Genomic DNA, 22,798 nt, shown 5'->3' on the forward strand with positions numbered 1-22,798 from the left:
GTAGTCCACCAATGTCTGGGGGACCCCAGGTTGGGGAAAAGGCTGATCTGAAGTCTCAACAACAGCAATGGTTGTGCTGGCTGGGGAAGATTGGGTTGTAGTCCAACACATTGGGAGGGCACAAGGTTGGGGCATGCCGGAGTTGCAGTCCAACACATCTGGAGGGCACCAGGTTGGGGAAGGCTGGTTGAACTCCTGAAAAAAGTATTTCATAAACAGGGCCAGTGGCCCTACCATTAAGCAGAGTGAGGCCTAGTATTAAATATTATAGTATCAAACAGTGTACTATTATATTATACTGTTATATGGCCTAGCATTAAATATTATACTATGCTATATTTATGATGTACCCATATATACATTTATTTGCTGTTTTTGTGAGCCGCTTTGAGCATAATTTGGAAAAGCAGAGTATCAATAAACTGGTTCTGGTGGTGAAGTAGCCGCCTCAGGCCACTGATCTGGGGTGTCATGAGAGAGCAGCAAATTGTTAGTTATTTAATTGATTGTTGGACTTTTACTGTCAGGGAGGAGGAAAGGCACTTGTGAGGTTTTCTTCCTCAGGTGCCAAAATAACTTGGCTGGCCTTGATTTTGGGATGAAGGTGCCATTTGCTGCTCTGGAACAAAGGCCAGTTGGTTCCTGGCTTCGAGTTCTTCATTCAACATGGAGCTATTGTACTCCTCAGCACCCCAAAGCAACCTTCAGGCCATCCCAGGTCATACACACACCCATGACTGGAAGACTGTGGGAACATAGGGCACTGTCCTATGGCGTCTGTGTACCAGCAGGACCTACCTCTAGCACAATGGAGAGGTAGTGGTTGCTAAAGCAACCCAAAATGAGCAGAATGCTTGTTTCCAGAATGGGGCATGTTGGATTCTGCCCATTGGAAGCTGCCTTATACCAGGTCAGGCCTTTGTTCACCTAGCTCAGTATGGGGTGGGCAACTTGTGGCCCTCACATTTTAACCTACAACTTCCATCATCCCTCACCGTTGGCTAGGGTAGACGGGAGTTGTAGGCCAAAACATCTGGAGGGCCACAAATTGCCCACCCCGATCTCAACCAACTGGTGGCGGCTCTCCAGGGTTTCAGAGAAGAATCCAGAGACCTTTTGCATGTAAAGCAGGTGTTCTACCACTGAGATACGACCTGTCTCCTTTAGGATGCCCCAGTATTGCCTCTGGCCCAAATGTTGTTTTTTCACAATGGGTCTGAACACAGAATGCCCCCAGAACACAGGAATAAGGAAACAGTGGGTTTTGTACCCAAAGTAAACCCTTGGCCACGACTAATCATAGACGCTTGCCACCAGAAGAATACAGCAAATGAGCAGAAGAAAACCCGTCCTCAGAAGTGTCAACAATTTCCATTCAGGCCCAATGCGTTTTCTTTTGATTTAGTAAACGAGAGTGTCAAGGAGTTAACTTGTGCAGATTGCCGACTGCCCCTGAAAGAGTACATTTTGTTTGCGAAATGTGTCGGCCCTGAATAAATTTTGGGGGCACGTCTGAGAATGGTTTCTCTCCCATTTCCATGCATGTGTCAGTTGTGGAAAGAACCATACTTCAGTGGTAAAGCAGATGCTTTGCATACATAAGATCCCAGGTTCAGTTAGATACATAGACAGAGAGCTGTGTTTGGGCTCTGTACAGTGCTTAGGGTGCTGGCTGTCAAAATAGAGCAGGGGTGCCCAACCTTTTTCAGCCCAAGGGGCAAATTCCATTTTGGAGAAGGCAAAAGGGGTGGGGCTAAGAAAACTCCAAATATACCAGCATATTTAGGCTTAAAGCTCTTACTGCCAGTAGCTAAGCTCTGGGAGAGGCATTTCAACCTTTTAGAATTGAGGTGGGGAGGAGGGAGAGAAACTGCACAAAAGCCGGGAAACCACCAAACAATTGGTAGCTGGGAGAGGCCTGGGCCAAGGGAAGGGGGCGTGACCTTCTGGGGAGCCCCAGATGGCTGGATTTGGCCCCGGAATCTGAGGTTCTGCACCTCCACCCTAGAGATCTGATGAAGGAGCAGCGGACTTTGGCTGTCTTATCGAACTGTTTAAGCCTCCACACGGCTCAGCCTGTGCATTTGTAAAGAAATACAAATATTACGAAGTGCCAACAAGCCTCCAGTGACCTCCTGAAACCAAACCCAGGTAAGCACGGTGCCCTTGGAACTTTCCTCAGCACGAGAAGTAGGCTGAGTGTAACAGTACTGTGTTTGGTTTATTTAGGGTGCAATCCTATCGATTGTGCCCTTGCTGCTTGGAAGCCCCTGAGCATGGAGGGAGGCTTCCGAGTTTCCTATGCCCTGCCACACTGAATCCCACTGGAACACCCCCTTTTCTGAGGCTGGCCATTTTTCCGACCTCGGAGAGGCAGACAGCATATTTCTTTCCATGCTGTCTGCGAAGGGGAGGGGGTCTGGGGTCAGATCACCAACTCGCCCTTCTGAAGTCAGAGTGCTGTCTCCGACCTCAGAGGGGTTTTATGAGCCATTCTATGGTCCCTGGGACACTCTCCCAGGGACCATAGGATTGCTCTCTCACTGTTTTAAACTTTTATTTTGTTAACCACATTATGGGGCCTAGGCCCCAACGGTCAGATGGAGAGATAAACAGTAACAAAAATATGAGGTTTCTGATGATTACAGAGACTACAGGGACAACATAACCTTTTATTTATTTATACACATTTATTTATGTAGATTTACTTTTGTGTTCCATAAGCTCTGGTATTCAACTGAAGCGTCTCCCACCCCCTATACCACATGTGGAGAACACGTGGTCCTCCAGATGTTGTTGGACTGCAAGTCCTGCTAGCCCTAGCCAGCATGGTGCAGGATGATGAGAGCTGAAGTCCAACCAAATCTGGAGGGCCACGTGTTCCCCAGCCCCGCCCTATGCTGAACAGTCATGTGGCTTCTCGCCCATGTGGGTTCTCTGGTGTGTGACAAGGGAAGATTTGCGACAGAAGCTTTTCCCACACTCAGAGCACTTGTACGGCTTCTCTCCCGTGTGTATCCTCTCATGTATTGTCAGGTCAGTGCCAGTGGTGAAGCCTTTGCCACACTCGGAGCATTTGTACCGTTTCTCTCCCATGTGGGTGCTCTCATGTCTAAGAAGGGACTGTCTCCAGCTGAACCTTTTCCCACAGTCTAAGCATTCATACGGATTCTTTCCCGTATGAATTCCCTCGTGTTTAACGAGGGACCCTTTCTGACTGAAGCCTTTGCCGCACAACAAGCATTCGTACGGTCTCTCTCCGGTGTGCGTCCCCTCGTGCCGGATAAGATCTGACCTCTGAATGAACCTGTTCTCACACCATGAACATTTGTACGGCTTCTCTCCCTTGTGGGCTCTGATATGCCTTAAAAGACAAGAGCTGTCCCGGTAGGTTTTCCCACATTCAGGGCATTCATAAGGTTTCTCTCCAGTGTGAGTTCTCCTGTGTTTAATAAGGGAGGGTTTCTGAGTGAAAGTTTTCCCACACTCTGAGCACTGGAAAGGGCTCTCGCCCGTATGTACCCGGTTGTGTCTTTTAAGGTGAGAGCTCGTGCCAAAGCTTTTCCCACAGTGCTCACACTCAAATGGCTTCTCCCCCGTGTGGATCATCATGTGTGCTCTCAGGTGAGAGTTACAGTTGAAGCTTTTCCCGCAGTATGAACATTCATAGGGTTTGTCTTCTGCATGGGCCGCGGTGTGTTTAATAAGGTCTCCTCTCTCCATGAAGCTTTTCCTGTAGTCTGACCATGTATACGGTGTCTTTCTGGCATGGGCTCTCTGATGCATAATCTGGAGCGAACTCTGGTAGAAACCTTTCCTGCAATAAGGACATTCATGTAGCTTTTCTTCCATTTCCGTTTCAGTACTTTCAAGGAAGTCTGTGTTTCCAGGGAGGCTCCTCCCGTGCTCTGAGACAAACATTTTTCTTTTATGCTTGTGGATCCCATCTTGGAAGGCACTTTGAAAAAGCCCTCTGCCACCACATTCACAAAGAAAGGCTTCTTTTGCCATCTTCCCTGCATCCTTTTCATTGCATCTTTCTGGTCCCTCCTGACTTCCCGGTTTCTCTGCCCACTCAGCAGTCTGGAAACCTTTCTTTTTGGCTGCATCCAATGATCTTCTTATGATGTCTGCTTGCTCTGGTTTTTCCAGCTGAAAGAGCATCTCCTCATTCTTCCACACTGGTAATGGAAATAACATTTCTTTATTTATATTTATATCCAACCTTTCCTCGCAAGGAGCCAAAGGCGGCTAACAACCCATATAAAAACAATACAACACATTAACAATTTTTAAATCATAACTCTGAAATTACAAACACAATAAAATACAATAAAACCACTACAACACCAGATAAAACACTTGCCTATACCTCAAAAGTTTGTACAAATAAATATGTCTTTAACGGGTGCCTGAATGACAAGTGTCAAATTGTCTGCATCCTTCTTAAAGTGTCACACTTTAAGAAGGATGCAGACAAACTGGAGAGGGTTCAGAGGAGGGCAACAAAGATGATCAGGGGACTGGAAACAAAGCCCTATGAAGAGAGACTGAAAGAACTGGGCATGTTTAGCCTTGAGAAGAGAAGACTGAGGGGAGATATGACAGCGCTCTTCAAGTACTTGAAAGGTTGTCACAAAGGGGAAGGCCAGCATCTCTTCTTGATCATCCCAGAGTGCAGGACACGGAATAATGGGCTCAAGTGACAGGAAGCCAGATTCCGGCTGATCATCAGGAAAAACTTCCTGACTGTTAGAGCAATACGACAATGGAACCAATTACCTAGGGAGGCGGTGGGCTCTCCCACACTGGAGGCGTTCAAGACGAGGCTGGACAGCCATCTGACAGGGATGCTCTGACTTGGATTCCTGCATTGAGCAGGGGGTTGGACTCGATGGCCTTGTAGGCCCCTTCCAACCCTACTATACGATTCTATTCTATCTCTAGTGGAAGGGAGTTCCATAGTCAGGGTATTTTATTTGTGTATTCTGGGCCACAATCCTACCATGCTATGCATGTTTAGGCAGAAAAAAGTCCTACAACTCCCAGCATTCCTCACCCAACATGGCTGGCTGGGGAATGCTGGCAGTTGTAGGACTTTTTCCATCTAAACAAGCATAGGATTGCGCCCTTACTTATTGAATAAATGTGCACCTCTCCTCTCTTTCCAATCTTTTTATTTTCTCAGGTCGTTTAATAATCATCTTTAATCCTCCTGATATTAGCAAGGCTCTGACAGTTTTGCAATTTAGGCTCAGCTTCAGATATATCTGAAGCAGACATGCTACAGGCCTTCCCACCTCTGCATATTGGTTTTATTGCTTATGTGATTGTTTTATCGCTTATGTGATTGTTTTATCTTTATCCTGAATTTTTATTGTGATTTCAACATTCTGCTTAGTTGTGGTATTTTTTATATTTGGTGGTACATAATTTGTACAATTTTTTAAAAATGACGTGTTTATTATGAATTTATCAATACTGATCACTTTTAAAACACCTAATATTTTCTAAGCTCTGTAAAAAGATTAAAAGGAAAGACAGACCCTGCTCGCAGGCTCACAATCTAATAGACACAATACAAAAGAAGAAAGGACTGGGGAGAAAAGAGGAAAACAAGCAAATTCAAGCACCAATAAGGTATGCAAGCATTTCTTGATTGATGGAAATCTTTTACCATCAATCCTGGTTTTACTTCTGGTCTTCCGCTAGGGGATTCAAAACAACTAACAGCATGGAGATACACAAAGAATCAAGTTACTACCAAAACACGTTTTTATACACCATCCAGGATCTCTAGGATGTTCCTAGTTGGTAACAGATAGGTGCCAGAGGTGAAATGGTAAAGGAACTTTTTGCCCATATAAGGTGGCATTGTAATCCTGTTATGGAATACTGGAAGAAGATAATACACAGCATCAGATAAATTACAGGTTATAAGTTGCAGTTAACCCCAGCAACTATACATCTGAGTGATATTAAAGATCAGATCGTTAGAGATTTGGTGGTGATGGTGACATATATGTTAATAGCTGTAAGGCGGCCCTAAGCAAAAGCCTGCCGATCGACATGCATACCGTCTCTGGTTCAATGGCTGTCTGGGAAACCTTGCAGAGTTCGAATGGAAACCCAGGCAGGCTGGGTTTGGCCCCTGGGTCTGAGGTTCTGAACCCATGCTATTAACCCTGTACTGGTCTAGGACCAAAGATCCAAAAGAACAAAAGGCCATAAGAAGAGCCCTGCTGGATCAGACCAAGGGTCCATCTAGTCCAGCGTTCTGTTCACATGGTGGCTAACCAGCTGCCACAGGAAACCCGTAAGCAGGATGTGAGTGCAACAGCACCCTCCCTCCCATGTTCCCCAGCAACTGGTCCACATAGGCGTACTGCCTCTGATACTGGATGTAGCACAGAGCCATCAGGACAAGTTGATAGACTTCTCCTCCGTGAATTTGTCTAACCCCCTTTTCAAGCCACCCAAAGCAGTGGCCATCACTACATGTTGGGGTAGGTAGCAAATTCCATAGTTTAACTATGTGCTATGTAAAGCACTTCCTTTTACCTGTCCTACAGGGGAAGCAATTACCTTCTTCTGTAGGAACCTGCCCATTGGCTCTATTGATCTACAGAGCTACCATCTTGAAGGGTTTTCTTCCTCAGGTGCCAAAATAACTTGACAGCCCTTGGGTACCTGACGTTGCAACCTGGACTTTGCGGGGGTGGGGAAGGGCACCATCTGCTGTTCCACCTCAGGCAGCAAAATGTCTCACTCTGCTCGCTCACATGCCCTTTAGGCTGCTAAAATCGGAACTCTCCCTGCTCTCCATTGTACCTACTTCACACATGGCTGGGTCAGACCTCTATTTAAGCTGAAGCTGAACCCTGAATAAGCTGAAGCTGAACCCTGACAAGACCGAGGTACTTTTGGTGGGAGACAAGAGGAGGTTGGGGGATGTTGACCTGGTGTTGAATGGGGTACGGCTACCCTTGAAAGACCAGGTCCACAGCTTGGGGGTCATCTTAGACTCCCAGCTGTCCATGGAGGCTCAGGTGTCAGCTGTGAGCCAGACAGCGCTGTACCAACTTCATCTGATACAGCGGCTGCGCCCCTACCTTCCCGACCATCTGCTCCCATCGGTAGTACATGCCCTGGTCTCCTCTTGTTTAGACTACTGTAATGCGCTCTATGTGGGGTTACCCTTGAAGACGGGTCGGAAGCTGCAGCTGGTACAGAACGCAGCGGCTCGCCTGATTAAAGGCAGCCGCTGGTGAAATCACATCACTCCAGTGCTGAAGGAGCTGCACTGGCTACCAGTTGTTTTCTGGGCCAAATTCAAGGTGTTGGTTTTGACCTTTAAAACCCTATAGGGTCCGGCCCAGCCTATCTCAAGGAGCGCCTCCAGCAACACCAGATAGGCCGCTCAACAAGATCAGCCTCGGATGGCCTTCTTTCTGTCCCATCAGCCAGGACAGCTAGGCTGGTGAGGACAAGGGAGAGGGCCTTCTCTGTGGTGGCCCCCACTCTGTGGAACTCCCTCCCTAGGGAACTCTGCCATGCCCCCTCTTTAATGAGCTTCCGCCATGCATTAAAAACATGGTTGTTCAGGCAGACATTTGGGGTGGGCTAGGGTAATTTTAGAAATGTGATGTTTTTAATGTTGAATTTTATTGTCTAAACTGTTTTTATTGTTGTACATTGCCCAGAGTGGCTGGGTGACCAGTCAGATGGGCGATTAATAAATTTAATAAATAAATAAATAAATAATTTCAGGAGATGGCACTGCTGTCATGACCAGTTTGGTCTAAACAGCCTGTGATCACACCAGTCCTGGAACTTCACAGCATCTTAAACTTTCAGGCTGTAGTGCTTACTGAGCAAGCCGGTCTCCCCGTCATCTTCCTGCTTGATCTGCGTGGGGAGATCCACTTCCACTATATCCAGTGGAACCTGCTCTGATTTGAGGGAATTGATGGCTGCACCTTCTAATGATTCCAGCACCTGAAAACCACAGAGGAGGGTGACATCATTAAGTCCAGTTGGGAGAAAGGTGACAATGGTGTGCAGAAAACATGTCATTCAAAAGTTGTGAATGGTGACACTTCCAGAGCATTTTTGTGCTACCTACAGGGGAATATTTAGGGCAGGGGTAGGCAACATGCATGCAGACCCCCCCCAGGTTCCCCCCCCCCCAGTATTTTCTGCAGAAAGTTGGTGGCATAGCAACCAAAAAGGCCCAATGTGTTAAGGGAAAACAAGCTGTGGTCCGCTGCCAAATTTCAGCATAATTGGTTTTTATGATATTTTAATGCATCATTTTTGAAAATTGATTTTCAAGTTTCTGTGTAACAGATGTCACCTTAAACAGGTTGGTAGCCACTCTGATTATAAAGAAAAGCTAAATATCAATATATATAATAAAATGAAATAAATCAGACTAGTCTGATTTTTGACAGGTGAAGCATGGAGAAATGTATTTAGAGCACATTTGAGCCTGGAAAGTGGGGAGACAGTAAGAGGCCCAAAGCAACCACTCAAACCCAGCACCACCATGTGGCATCCTCAGGCAGCTGTCAGGGGTCCAGAGCTTCAGCAAGCCCACCACTGATTTAGCACCAACCGCCACTACCCCCTTCCTGTATATATACCCAGCCAAGCTTTAAAATCTTCAGATGAGGCCTTGCTGGTCATTCCGTGACCAAGAGAATGTTGCCACATAACATCCTGAAAACAGGGCCTTCTCACCAGTGGCGCCCACCCTCTGGATACCCCCCTCACACACATGTGGTCTGGGAGCTAGAAAATGTGGTGTGTTTTAAACGCCTCCTGAAAACCTACTTGTTTATGCAGACTTTCTCTAGCTTATAATTGGTTATCATGACGCTGCTCCATTTTATTTATTTATTATTTATTAATTACAGTTTTATACTGCCCAATAGCCAAAGCTCATTTATTGTGTGTGTTTTTTTGCATGGTTTCTTTCATTCATTTAGGTTTTTAAAAAATTATAGCTGTAATTGTTTATCAACAGTATATTTTAAACAGTGATTTAGAAAAAATATTTTTATATGTAAACCGCTTAGAGATTTTATTATATCAAGCAGCATACAGGTATTATTAAAAAATAAACAAATAATTGATTAGACCCAGCAGAGGGCACTTTGCTGAGAATACCCCTCAAATTTTGGACTGGCCCTGCACTGAATACCTCTTGAGGTTCCTCAACTTGCTGGTAACAGGACTGAACAATGGTGCTCTCTTCCACAGTCTCCTCCTTCACTTGGACAGGGGAACACAGGCTTCCTGAGGCCTCTTGGGCTTGACTGAGGCCTAGCAGGCCTTGGGCTGCTTTCTCTCCTCCAGGCCTGTGTGTGCTTGGAACAAGGGAGGCCTGGAGTTCCTTCCCATCCTCCCCTGACTGGGGCTGAGGCACCAGTGGAGACACCATCGTCTTCAGATACTCCTTCCACTGAGCTTCCCAACACTGCAGGGGCTGTTCATCTGGCTCTCGCTTAAGATGCTGCAGAACTGGCTGAGTGACAAACTCCCAGCCAGTCCCAACTGCGTCAACATGAGGCTCTTTTCCTCCTGTCTTCAAACTCTCTCCAGATTCCGGCCCTGCAGGGTCCTGTTCCTCCATTTTTATTCTTTGCTGCCCTGGAAAAGATAAAACAACCACCCATGTATTAATGGATGCGGTGTGATGCAAACTGGACCAAATATCTCCCAAATAATCCTGTTTACTAATAGCAAACTCCTTCTTTGAGCATAGATCCTTATGTAGTTAAAATAACACCATCTGCACAGAAGAGGCAGGTATCGTTGGGCTCGGGGAACCCCAAAGCTTGCAGAAGTATATAAAAAAACCCTTAAGGGCCAAAAAAGCCTAAAAGGCACAGAGGATGACAAAAAAGAGCAAAATGAGGACTGAGAATGGAATGGAATATGTCAGAAGAGAGCATGGCTGGCTGGTTGGAACCCTGAAGAGCAGCACTCCATTTTGTTGCAGATCTCATGGGTACTGTTATATTTCTGGACAGTAGTCTCTGTCTGTTTGTCTGAAAACAGCATTATGTTTAATTGCCATGCTCATGAAGGAAAATTGATTGCAGATAAGTAGAAAACTTGAATCTTGAAGCTTGAAGAAGCTTGAAGAGCAACAGCAAGATGAGGCAGTGGGAAATGCTGAGGTGAAGAAAAATGGAGTAGAGGATACTCCTTGGAAAACGGTGACAGTTAGGAGAAGAAGAACTAGACGCCACTCTGCACCAGTGGAAGCGGTGGAGCTGTGGAACCGATTCCAGGTACTTGCAGATGAGACTGGAGGACAGCCTGCAGAGGAAGAATCACAGGGGAACCTGCATGAGAGTGAGCAAGAGGCTAAAGGTCAGTCAAACAGAGGCGATGAAACCCAGGCCTACAAGAAGAAGAAGAGAAGAGTGGTAGTAGTGGGAGACTCCTTGCTGCGTGGGATCGAGACCCAAGTATGTCGCGAAGACCCGTGGACTCGCCAGGTATGTTGTCTCCCGGGAGGACAGATTAGAGACGTGACTGAAAGGTTGCCTGCACTCATAAAGCCCACTGACAGGTATCCCTTTCTTCTCATCCATGTGGGAACAAATGATACCGCCAAGCGGAGCTACGAAGAGATCACGTCAGACTTTGAAGCTTTGGGAAGGAAACTCAAGAACTTTGGGGCCCAGATAGTTTTCTCATCCATCCTTCCAGTAGTTAGAAGAGGGATAGAAAGGGAACGAAAAATACTCCGGGTGAATGACTGGCTACGAAGGTGGTGCCGACGAGAGAGATTTGGATTCTGGGACCACGGGCTATACTTCCTGGAAGATGGGCTGTTGGCTAGGGATGGGTTGCACCTCACAAAGGCTGGGAAGAATGTGTTTGGCCACAGCATGAAGAACTTCATCAGGAGGGCTTTAAACTGAATCCTACGGGGAAGGGAGATGTAATGTTGGGGGTAACAATGGACGTAGGTGCATGCACTGCAATGGAGAGAACAGCGCTGATAGCGCCCAATAATAGTCTTCAGACACATGTAGGAAGAAAGCCAGACTATGAAGCACATGGTCTTCGATGTCTATATACTAATGCCCAGAGTATGGGAAACAAACAGAACGAACTTGAACTCTTAATACAGGAGGGAAATTATGACTTGATAGGTATAACTGAGACTTGGTGGGATGACTCTCATGACTGGAATACAGCAGTTGAAGGATATAACTTGTTCAAAAAGAACAGGAGGAACAGAAAGGGAGGCGGGGTTGCACTGTATTTGAAAAATACATATCTCTGCACAGAAATACAGGAGGAGGAGCTTGGTAGCCCCATCGAGAGCATCTGGGTTGAAATAAATGGAGCAAAGAATAAAAGGAACCTGGTGGTCGGAGTCTACTACCGGCCACCCAATCAAGGAGAAGCCAAGGATGAAACTTTTGAAAAGCAAATAGCCAATGTTTTAAGGAAGCATGATGTAGTAGTAATGGGGGACTTCAATTTCCCCGATATTTGTTGGGAGACAAATTCTGCAAAACATGGCCCCTCCAGGAAATTCCTGACTTGTGTGGCGGATAACTTCCTCCTACAGAAAGTAGAGGAAGGAACTAGAGGATCGGCTATCCTTGACTTGATCCTAACCAACAGAGATGACTTAGTGGATAAAGTAGCAGTTACAGGAACTCTGGGGGAAAGCGACCATGTTGTACTTGAGTTCTTGGTTCTAAGGGAAGCAAAAGCCGAGTGTACTCAAACGCGTACCCTGGATTTTAGGAAAGCTGATTTTCATAAACTCAGAACAATGATCAGTAAGGTCCCATGGCAAGCAATGCTAGCGAGAAAAGGAGTCCAAGATGGGTGGGAACTTTTAAAAAAGGAAATTCTCAAGGCACAATCACAAACAATTCCAACAAGAAGAAAAGGTGGAAGACAACAGAAGAAGCCAATGTGGCTTCACAAAAAGCTTAGGGATGACCTGAAAACAAAAAAGGACACATATAGGAAGTGGAAAGAAGGCCAAGTAACAAAGGAAGAGTACAGGCAGGTAGCACAGAATTGCAGGGATGGCGTCAGGAAGGCTAAAGCGGAGAACGAGGTGAGGTTAGCGAGGGATGCTAAAAACAACAAAAAGGCTTTCTTCAGCTACGTGCATAGTAAAAGGCAGAGGAAAGAAATGGTTGTTCAGCTATTAAATAAGGATGGCAAAATGATAACAGAGGACAAAGAAAAGGCAGAGGTGCTCAATTCCTACTTTGGCTCAGTCTTCTCCCAAAAGAGGGTCTATGACCCCCCTGGCAAAGGCAAAGTACAGGCTGAAGGGGCAGGATTGCAGCTTGAGATTGACAGGCATATGGTCAAGGAACACCTCATTACTTTGAATGAGTTCAAATCTCCAGGGCCAGATGAACTGCATCCTAGAGTCATAAAGGAACTGGCAGAAGAGCTCTCAGAACCGCTGTCTATTCTCTTTGAGAAATCATGGAGGACCGGGGAAGTGCCAGATGACTGGAGGAGGGCTAACGTTGTCCCTATCTTCAAAAAGGGTAAAAAGGAGGAACCTGGGAACTACAGACCAGTCAGTCTGACATCAATCCCTGGGAAAATTCTGGAGCAGATCATAAAGCAATCCATCTGGAAGCACCTTGACAACAATGCAGTGATTACTCGAAGCCAACATGGATTTGTCAAAAACAAGTCCTGCCAGACAAATCTGATCTCATTTTTTGATCAAGTCACCTCCCTTGTAGACCGTGGGAATGCTGTAGACATCATATACCTCGACTTCAGCAAAGCTTTCGACAAAGTGCCCCATGATATCCTGATGAGCAAACTAGCTCGAAGTGGGCTAGATGAAACAACGATCCAGTGGATCCACAGTTGGCTACAGAATCGGACTCAAAGAGTGCTTATCAATGGGACCTTCTCAAGCTGGGGAGAGGTAACGAGTGGGGTACCGCAGGGCTCAGTCCTGGGCCCAGTGCTCTTCAATATTTTTATTAATGACTTGGAGGAGGAGGTGCAGGGAATGCTGATCAAATTTGCAGATGACACAAAATTGGGAGGGATAGCTAATACTTTGGAAGACAGAAACAAAATTCAAAGTGATCTGGATAGACTGGAGTGCTGGGCAGAAAACAACAGAATGGCATTTAATAGGGACAAATGCCAAGTTCTGCACCTAGGAAAAAGAAACCAAATGCACAGTTACAAGATGGGGGATACGTGGCTCAACCACACTACGAGCGAGAAGGATCTTGGAATTGTCGTCCATCACAAGCTGAATATGAGCCAACAATGTGATGTGGCTGCAAAAAAGGCAAATGCTATTTTGGGCTGCATTCATAGAAGCATCGCTTCCAAATCCCGGGAAGTACTAGTTCCCCTCTACTCAGCACTGGTTAGGCCTCATCTGGAGTACTGTGTCCAGTTCTGGGCACCACACTTTAAGAAGGATGCAGACAAGCTGGAGAGGGTTCAAAGGAGGGCAACAAAGATGATCAGGGGACTGGAAACAAAGCCCTATGAAGAGAGACTGAAAGAACTGGGCATGTTTAGCCTTGAGAAGAGAAGACTGAGGGGAGATATGATAGCGCTCTTCAAGTACTTGAAAGGTTGTCACAGAGAAGAAGGCCAGGATCTCTTCTTGATCATCCCAGAGTGCAGGACACGGAATAATGGGCTCAAGTTACAGGAAGCCAGATTCCGACTGAACATCAGGAAAAACTTCCTGAGTGTCAGAGCAATACGGCAATGGAACCAATTACCTGGGGAGGTGGTGGGCTCTCCCACACTGGAGGCCTTCAAGACGAGGCTGGACAGCCATTTGTCAGGGATGCTCTGACTTGGATTCCTGCATTGAGCAGGGGGTTGGACTCGATGGCCTTGTAGGCCCCTTCCAACCCTACTATTCTATGATTCTATGATTCTATGATTCTATGAATCACTTGTGAAAGAGATTATAGCATTATTTATCACATTTTTAATCCTACACTTCCCCAAGGGAATTCAAGGCAGTGTATGGGGAAAGCATCTCCCCCTTTTTATCCTCACTACAACCTTGTGAGGTAGGTTAGTCTGAGAGTGGAAATGACTGGCCCAAAGTTGCCCACATGAGTTTCATGGCTGAGCTGGCATTTTAATCTAGGACTCTCTGGTTATTGTCCAACACCAGCCACTATGGCAAGCAAAGAACAGCCTCCCAGCATGTTTATGCAGCACTTCCTTTAAAAAAAAGTATCTGAGCTAAGGCAAAATCTGAAACAACTCCCTCACCATTTGTGCAGGGTTGTTGCCTAAAAATCTGATGCCACTCTAAAAAAAAAAGGTGTTGATACAAAGGAATTTGAAAAGTATTTCTAGATCTGTTTATGCATGTATTTATTACATTCATATCTCACCTTTCCACCAAGGAGCTCAAGGCAACATACAAAGTTCTCCCCCCATCCATTTAATCTTCACAATAACCCATAACCGGAATCTCCCCACTCCCCATCCAACACTGTAACCATTATAATACACTGGGTGTTTCCACACAAGGCTTTTATTGTGCTCTGCCTAAGGAATCTGCTACCACAAGATGAGTGAAGACCACCAATTTGGATGGCTTGAAAAGGGGATGACACAAGTTCATGGAGGACAAGACTATCAGTGGCTGCTAGTCCTGATGGTTGCATATTAACTCCAGTGTCAGAGGCAGTATGCTTCTCAATACCAGTTGCCCTAGCAACTGGTTCTTTTTGCTAGGAACTTTTAAGAAAATAAGCTGGTATATAAAATGCTAGGCTAGATAGGCTTTTAGTCTTATGCCCAATTCACAGAAGTTTATAGTGGGGTCCAGAGGACATCTTCCACTCGTAACCCTCCCATGTTTTCCCACTTCTTCAGGCTTTTTCCTTACCTGGGAAAACCTGCTAAGGAAAAAAAAGACGGAACAGCTGCACAATGCTTTGTCAGCCCCAGGACCCCTCCGTCTGGATGAAAGCACCCGCATTGTAACTCCACCTGCAATAACATTGTGTCTAGACCCGAGGTGCACTTTCCCATTCTTGAGCACTGTTCTTATTCTTTTTCCCACTTTTGCTTGGCTCTGCCCCTGTCCTGCTGGAAACCACTGCAGGGTCAGGGTGCTTCCAGACTCAGCTTTTATTGCCCTGCCTCATCCACTGAATTTGATGGAGAATCCAAGCAATGGTGTCTTCCATTCACAACCCTCCTGTATTTTCCCACCTCTTCTTCCATCTTTTTCCTTGCAAGAGGAATTTCCATTAAGGAGAAAAAGGTGGAAAAGCTGCACAATGTCTTCTGGTTAGTCATAACAGATAAAAGGAAGTACTTCTTTACACAGCACATAGTTAAACCATGGAATTCGCAACAAGATGTAGTGATGGCCACCAATTTAGATGGCTTTGAAAGGGGGTTAGACAAATTCATGGAGGAACAGACTATCAGTGCCTTCTAGTCCTGATGGCTATATGCTAACTCAGCATGCGGCTGCTATTAAAAAGGCAAATTCTGTGTTGGGCATAATTAGGAAAGGAATTAAAAGTAAAATTGTAAAGATAATGCTGCCCTTATGCAAATCTGTGGTGCGACCACACTTGGAATACTGTAGACAGTTCTGGTCACCACACTTAAAAATTGATATTGTAGAGTTGGAAAAAGTGCAGAAAAGGGCAACTAAAATGATCAAGGGGCTAGAGCAACTCCCCGGTGAGAGAAGGTTGCAATATCTGGGGCTGTTTAGCTTAGAAACGAGGCGACTAAGGGGAGACATGATAGAGGTGTACAAAACTGTGCCTGGTGTGGAGAAAGTGGATCGGGAGACATTTTTCTTTCTCTCTCATAATACTAGAATCTAATGGGGTCATTCCATGAAGCTGATTGGTGGGAACTTCAGGCCAGATAAAAGGAAGGACTTCTTCTCACAGTGCAGAGTTAAACGTTGGAATTCGCAACCAGATGTAGTGATGGTTGCAAATTTGGATGGCTTTAAAAGGGGATGAGACAAATTCATGGAGGGTACGGCTGTTAGTCCCCTTCATGGATCACTGCCTTGTTGTGGCGAAGGGGCTTGCGTAACTCAGTGAAGCCATAAGCTATGCCGTGCAGGGCCACCCAAGACGGACAGGTCATGGCGGAGAGTTTTGACAAAATGTCCACTGGAGAAGGAAATGGCAACCCACTCCAGTATTCTTGCCAAGAAAACCCCATGGAACGTATCACAAGGCTAAAAGAGATGACGCCGGAAGATGAGCCCCTCAGGTCGGAAGGTGTCCAATATGCTACTGGGGAAGAGCAGAGGGTATTTCCAAGTAGCGCCAGAAAGAGTGAAGCGGCTGGGCCAAACCCAAAAGGACACTCAGCTGTGGATGTGTCTGGTGGTGAAAAGAAAATCCGATGCTGTAAAGAACAATATTGTTTAGGAACCTGGAATGTCAGATCAATGAATCAAGGTAAGCTGGAGGTGGTCAAACATGAGATGGCAAGATTGAACATCGACATCTTGGGAATCAGCAAACTAAAATGGACAGGCATGGGCAAATTTAATTCAGGTGACCATCATATCTACTATTGTGGGCAAGAATCCCTTAGAAGAAATGGAGTAGCACTCATAGTCAACAAAAGGGTGGGAAAAGCAGTATTGGGGTACAATCTTAAAAATGATAGAATGATCTCAGTACGAATCCAAGGCAAACCATTCAACATCACAGTAATTCAAGTCTATGCCCCAACCACTGAGGCCGAAGAAGCTGAGGTTGATCGGTTCTATGAAGACCTACAACACCTTCTAGAACTAACACCAAAAAAAGATGTCCTCTTCATCATAGGGGATTGGAATGCTAAAGTAGGAAGTCAAGAAATCACCAGGATAACAGGCAGGCATGGCCTTGGTGCACAAAATGAAGCAGGACAAAAGCTAATAGAGTTTTGCCAAGAGAACACGCTGATCATAGCAAACACTCTTTTCCAACAGCACAAGAGGCGACTCTACACATGGACATCACCAGATGGTCAATATCGAAATCAGATTGATTATGTCCTTTGCAGCCAAAGATGGAGAAGCTCCATACAGTCAGTAAAAACAAGACCTGGAGCTGACTGTGGCTCAGATCATGAGCTTCTTGTTGCAAAATTTCGGCTTAAATTGAAGAACGTCAGGAAAACCACTAAACTGTTCAGGTATGACCTAAATCATATCCCTGATGAATATACAGTGGAGGTGAGGAATAGATTTCAGGGATTAGACCTGATAGACAGAGTGCCTGAGGAACTATGGACGGAGGTCCGTAACATTGTTCAGGAGGCAGCAACGAAATCCATCCCAAAGAAAAAGAAATGCAAGAAAGCAAAGTGGCTGTCTGATGAAGCTTTACAAGTAGCTCACGAAAGAAGGGAAGCGAAAAGCAAGGGAGAAAGGGGAAGATATACCCAACTGAATGCAGAGTTCCAGAGAATAGCAAGGAGAGACAAGAAGGCCTTCTTAAATGAACAATGCAAAGAAATCGAGGAAAACAACAGAATGGGAAAGACTAGAGATCTCTTCAAGAAAATTGGAGATCTCAAGGGAACGTTTTGTGCAAAGATGGGCATGATAAAGGACAAAGAAGGCAGGGACCTAACAGAAGCAGATGAGATTAAGAAGAGGTGGCAAGAATACACAGAAGAACTATACAGGAAAGATCTGAATGTCCCTGATAGCCATGATAGTGCGGTCACTGAACTTGAGCCGGACATCCTAGAGAGTGAAGTCAAGTGGGCCTTAGGAAGCATTAGTAACAACAAAGCTAGCGGAGATGACAGTATTCCAGCTGAGCTATTTAAAATCCTAAAAGATGATGCTGTTAAAGTGCTGCATTCAATATGCCAACAAATCTGGAACACTCAACAGTGGCCACAAGACTGGAAAAGGTCAGTTTACATTCCAATTCCAAAGAAGGGCAACGCCAAAGAGTGTTCAAACTACCGCACCATTGCGCTCATTTCACATGCCAGCAAGGTGATGCTCAAAATCCTACAAGCTAGGCTTCAGCAGTATGTGAACCGAGAACTACCGGAAGTACAAGCTGGGTTTAGAAGAGGCAGAGGAACTAGAGATCAAATCGCCAACATTCGCTGCATCATGGAGAAAGCAAGAGAATTCCAGAAAAACGTCTATTTCTGCTTCATTGACTACGCTAAAGCCTTTGATGGTGTGGATCACAACAAACTGTGGCAAATTCTTAAAGTGATGGGAGTAGCAGACCACCTTACCTGTCTCCTGAGAAACCTGTACGAGGGTCAAGAAGCAACAGTCAGAACCAGACATGGAACAACCGATTGGTTCAAAATTGGGAAAGGAGTACGACAAGGCTGCATATTGTCACCCTGCTTATTTAACTTATATGCAGAGTACATCATGAGAAATGCCGGGTTGCATGAATCAGCAATTAAGATTGCTGGGAGAATTATCAACAACCTCCGATATGCAGACGATACCACCCTAATGGCAGAAAGTGAAGAGGATCTAAAGAGCCTCTTGTTGAGGGTGAAAGAGGAGAGTGCAAAAGCTGGTTTGAAACTCAACATTAAAAAAACGAAGATCATGGCGTCTGGCCCCATCACTTCCTGGCATATAGAAGGGGAAGAAATGGAAGCACTGACAGATTTTACTTTCTTGGGCTCCAAGATCACTGCAGACGGTGACTGTAGCCATGAAATTAAAAGACGCTTGCTCCTTGGGAGGAAAGCTATGGCCAACCTAGACAGCATAGTAAGAAGCAGAGACATCACCTTGCCGACAAAGGTCCGTCTAATCAAAGCTATGGTTTTCCCAGTAGTAATGTATGGCTGTGAGAGCTGGACTATAAGGAAGGCTGAGCGCTGAAGAATTGATGCTTTCGAACTGTGGTGCTGGAGAAGACTCTTACGAGTCCCCTGGACTGCAAGGAGGTCAAATCAGTCCATCCTAAAGGAAATCAACCCTGAGCGCTCATTGGAAGGACAGATAATGAAGCTGAAGCTCCAATATTTTGGCCACCTAATGCGAAGAGAAAACTCCCTGGAAAAGACCCTGATGCTGGGAAAGACTGAAGGCAAAAGGAGAAGGGGACGGCAGAGGATGAGATGGCTAGATAGCATCACGGATGCAATGAATATGAACTTGAGCACGCTCCGGGAGAGAGCGCAGGACAGGAAGGCCTGGCGTGCTATGGTCCATGGGGTCACGAAGAGTCGGACACGACTGAACGACTGAACAACAACAACGGCTATTAGTGGTTATTAGTCCTGATGGGCATATCCTACTCCAGTTCCAGAGGCAGTAAGCCTATGTACACCAGTTACGGGGGAACACGGGCGGGAGGGTGCTGTTGCGCTCATGCTCTGCTTATGGGTTCCCGGTCGACAGCTGGTTGGCCACTGTGTGAACAGAATGCTGGACTAGATGGACCCTTGGTCTGATCCGGCAGGGCTCTTCTTATGTTCTTAGGCACCCTACAGTTGCATGCTGGCTTTCCTAAGTCTTTCTTTCTGTCTTTCTAAACCAGCTCCCTTTCTTGTCTCTCCTTCCTGTGAATCATGATCTCCCCTCTTTGCTTTCACTCACCTGTTCCTCGTTGCAGCCTTCTCATTGCACACCCCTTCTGGGAATTAAAACCTCACAATTGCTCCAATACAGGGAAAGCCAACAGGAAGTTGCTAAGCGCAAAGAGGCAGGAAGGCAGCCAGGCTTCACTTTTCTAGGCACGGGGAGCTCTGTGTGTTTAACCCTTCCAGCTTTTGACAAAGCTGCCACCGGGTTTTTCGCCCGCTGCTGTTGATCTCAGAAAATAACATGCAGCAGAAAGAAGAAGGTAAAGATGTGGGAACCAGCGGCCAGGTGTCCTCTTTTGCAGAGGACAATATTTGAAGGGCTGCCAGAGGACAGTCCCCGATTTGAAGGCAACTTTTATTTAAGTCCGGTTTAAAGATAAAGAACCATCAGAAGACAGTTCAGGGCCTTGAAATTGCTGATCAAAAGTAAGCACACGGACAGCAGAATGAGCAAGACACACAGGCCACCTGGTTACAGTCTTCCACATTATAGTGAGACGTATTGTATTTCTATTTAAATTCTAATAATTCTTCCTGAATTTGCATCTATGCCCATAAATTAGTGCATGCGAATTTTATGCAAATCGCTGCACTCGTTTGTCCTCTTTTGGGGTGATGTGTGTCCTTTTTTATTTTTATTTATTTATTTAGTGATATTTATATACCGCTAAATATAATAATAGCTGTTCACATACAAATATTAAAATCACATTTAAATGACAATATTTAAAACAAAACAGTAAAAACAATTCCAATTACAATAAAAGCAATATAAGGAGCAGTTAGATGGAGCGGCATGATTCACTGAACAGCCCAGGGAAAGCCTGGGTTTTCAGGAGGAGTTTGAAAGATGCCACATTTTCTGCCGCCCGAACTGCACGGGGGAGGATCTTCCAAAGGGTGGGTGCCGTTACCAAGAAGGCCCACCATCAGGGTTTTGCGTGGCAATGTTCCATTAGTTTTGGAATGACCAGCAAGGCCTCCTCTTAAAAGTCGCCTGGGTATGTATAAGGGCAATTTATAATGGACCACCCTACTTATACAGTAAGAAACCTGATTCAGGGAGGAAAACTCATCCAAGCCAGATACTGTAGGTACTTCCAGACTGAGTGGAAAGGCACCGTACAGCAATTCTGCCTTTTGTTTCTTAATTGATTTTTTCTTTAGGAAAGAAAACGGGAAGAAGCAGTGCAAAGACATGGGAAGCCAACAAATGGAAGGGGATGTCTTTTGGAAACCCTCCCCCCCCTTGTAAAAGTCCATGAATGAGGCAGGATGGTTGCACAATAAAGGCCTCATCTGGCAGCACCCTTTAAAAAACTGATCAAAGCCAGATCATGGCTGCTTCTAGACAGAGGGCTCCTAGAACTACCAGCCAGTTCCAAAGTTGGATGGTGGCTCTTACCAGGGAGAAGTTTCACCTAACGTTCAATGAAAATCTCCCTTCCTGTAACTTAGGCCCATTAGAACTATTCCTGCCCTTTGAGGGCAGAGGAGAACAAGCCTTAGTTTGCCCTCTTGAATGCATCTGCCTTTCCAGTGTTTGAAGCAGTGGTGCAAAACCAGATCCGGCCCTTCTTGAGTTCCCCAGATGGTTCCACCCTTAACCCTTAACACCCAGTAATTTATTTATTACATTTCTATACTGCCCAACAGCTGAGGCTTGATGGGCAGTTCATAACAATTAAAACCATAAAATACAACATGATAAAACATAAAATGTAAAGGTTTAAAGTAGCATGTAAAACCAAAGTAAAACCCAACAGCAGTTACAGCCCAGGGAAAGCCTGGGTGAGAAGGTGCATTGTTAGGAGGTGCTTCATTTTCTGCCTCCTGAGTATCATGGGGAAGGGTTTTCCAGAGGGCTTTCCCATGCGGGGCAAGTATTTGGTGGTTTCCCAACTTTTTCCCATTCCAAAAGGTTGAAACGCCACTACTAAGGCTTAGCTTCTAGCAGTGAGGGCTTTAAGATAAAATATGCTGGTATTTTTATTTTAGCCCCACCCCCTTTGCTTTCAGCTACTCCTATCATCCACAATGGCCATGCTGGCTGGGGATGATGGGAGGGGTAGTCAAGAGCATCCAGAGGGCACTGGGATGGAGGAAGGCTGACAAAGAACAAGTGGGATCTGGCACAGAATATTGCCATGTGGACAGCTCCTGTTCAAGGTGCCCCTCATACCCTTTTTCAGGAGACTCCATTCCATCCTTCAAGCTCTGCCCCCCCATAAAAGCCAGCCAGCATTCTGAATCAACTGAGCATGCTTCAACTTCATTGGGCTGTTTTCCAGTACTTCTGCAAACCTTGGTATTCTCATGAGCATACAGACACTTCCTCGTTTCTTTGTATGCCCCAGTATGGTTACATAACTGTAACTCAGTTTGATATCATTTATTATTATTGTTATTCTATGTGTGTGTATATGCGTGCACATGCGTGTGTATGTGTAAGATAAGACTAACAACAGAGTACTTTCAAATTAAATTTAAAGCTATATGTTTCAGCTTCCGCCCTCATCAGTAGCAGTTTGGAATGCTGGGAAATTAAAATTCCTAAGGAGCAAAAAACTAAGATATGAGTGGTATAAAACTTATGAATTGTCCTCCAGATTAAGGCCATATGGACTGAGTTCCAAGTCTGTAGATCCAGATGTTTTCTTTTCAGCGTGCCCCTTTACACCTCTCTCTCTCTCTCTCATCTGTGTGTGTATACATTTATAGATAGATACAATCGGGGCAGGCAACATGGTGCCCATGGGCACCAATGCGCTCCTGAACACCTTTCTTGGCACCTACCATGGTGCGCTACACCTCCCACTAAAAAAGGCAAGCAAACACATTTTCTTATCGGCATCTGGGATTGCTGTGAAATAGGTTTCTGTTGGTGCTGAAAACTGTGGCTTCAAAGGAGTTGTTTAGTGCATTGGGGCTCAAACCCCCACCTCTGCCTCATACTCCATCTTTTGGGCAGGTTACTTGTCCTTTGCCATGCCTCCCATGGCAGCCATGTTGTGGTGGTGCCCAGGACACTTTCCCAAATTGCCAAATGTGCCCATGGCCCAAAAAGGTTGCCAACCTCTGGATTAGATAGATAGATTAGATATATTTGGTGAAGCCCAATTCATGTTAAAGATTTTAGAACATGACACTAAAGACGCTTGGAGACCTGTTGCCCGTCAGACCTGTTGCCCGTCAGAGTAGTGAGCTTGATGGACTATTG

General features: G+C 45.5%; 1 protein-coding gene across 2 annotated transcripts; it reads right to left on the bottom strand.

Annotated features, from left to right (window-relative positions):
- Window positions 1-2,637: 2,637 nt before the first annotated feature.
- LOC146355771 (uncharacterized) lies at window positions 2,638-19,686 on the bottom strand. 2 transcript variants are annotated; one of them, XM_084830829.1, is made up of 5 exons: window positions 19,592-19,674; window positions 10,267-10,329; window positions 9,206-9,654; window positions 7,872-7,998; window positions 2,654-4,181 (listed from the first exon to the last, which is right to left on the bottom strand). In XM_084830829.1, the coding sequence occupies exons 1-5, from the start codon at window positions 19,614-19,616 to the stop codon at window positions 2,896-2,898; spliced, it is 1,950 nt and encodes a 649-aa protein (XP_084686955.1). In that variant the 5' UTR covers window positions 19,617-19,674; the 3' UTR covers window positions 2,654-2,895. The 2 variants fall into 2 exon arrangements, with proteins under 2 accessions (XP_084686956.1, XP_084686955.1); XM_084830830.1 differs by lacking the exon at window positions 10,267-10,329 and having other exon boundaries at window positions 2,638-4,181; window positions 19,592-19,686.
- Between the last annotated feature and the right edge of the window lie 3,112 nt (window positions 19,687-22,798).

This window comes from Heloderma suspectum, chromosome 2 (assembly GCF_057233095.1).
Source record: "Heloderma suspectum isolate Gila_16-S chromosome 2, 16-S_ref, whole genome shotgun sequence".
NCBI classification, from domain to species: domain Eukaryota; kingdom Metazoa; phylum Chordata; class Lepidosauria; order Squamata; family Helodermatidae; genus Heloderma; species Heloderma suspectum.

Bases quoted from the DNA above. Each gene is read 5' to 3' on its own strand.
- LOC146355771 (XM_084830829.1), bottom strand. From the start codon at position 19,616: ATGAGAAGGCTGCAACGAGGAACAG. The intron at 10,330-19,591 runs GTGAGTGAAAGC...CTTCCTCTGCAG, and splicing joins AAGGCTGCAACGAGGAACAG to GCTGTCCTCCAGTCTCATCT. The intron at 9,655-10,266 runs GTGCAGAGTGGC...TATCTTTTCCAG, and splicing joins CAGCTCCACCGCTTCCACTG to GGCAGCAAAGAATAAAAATG.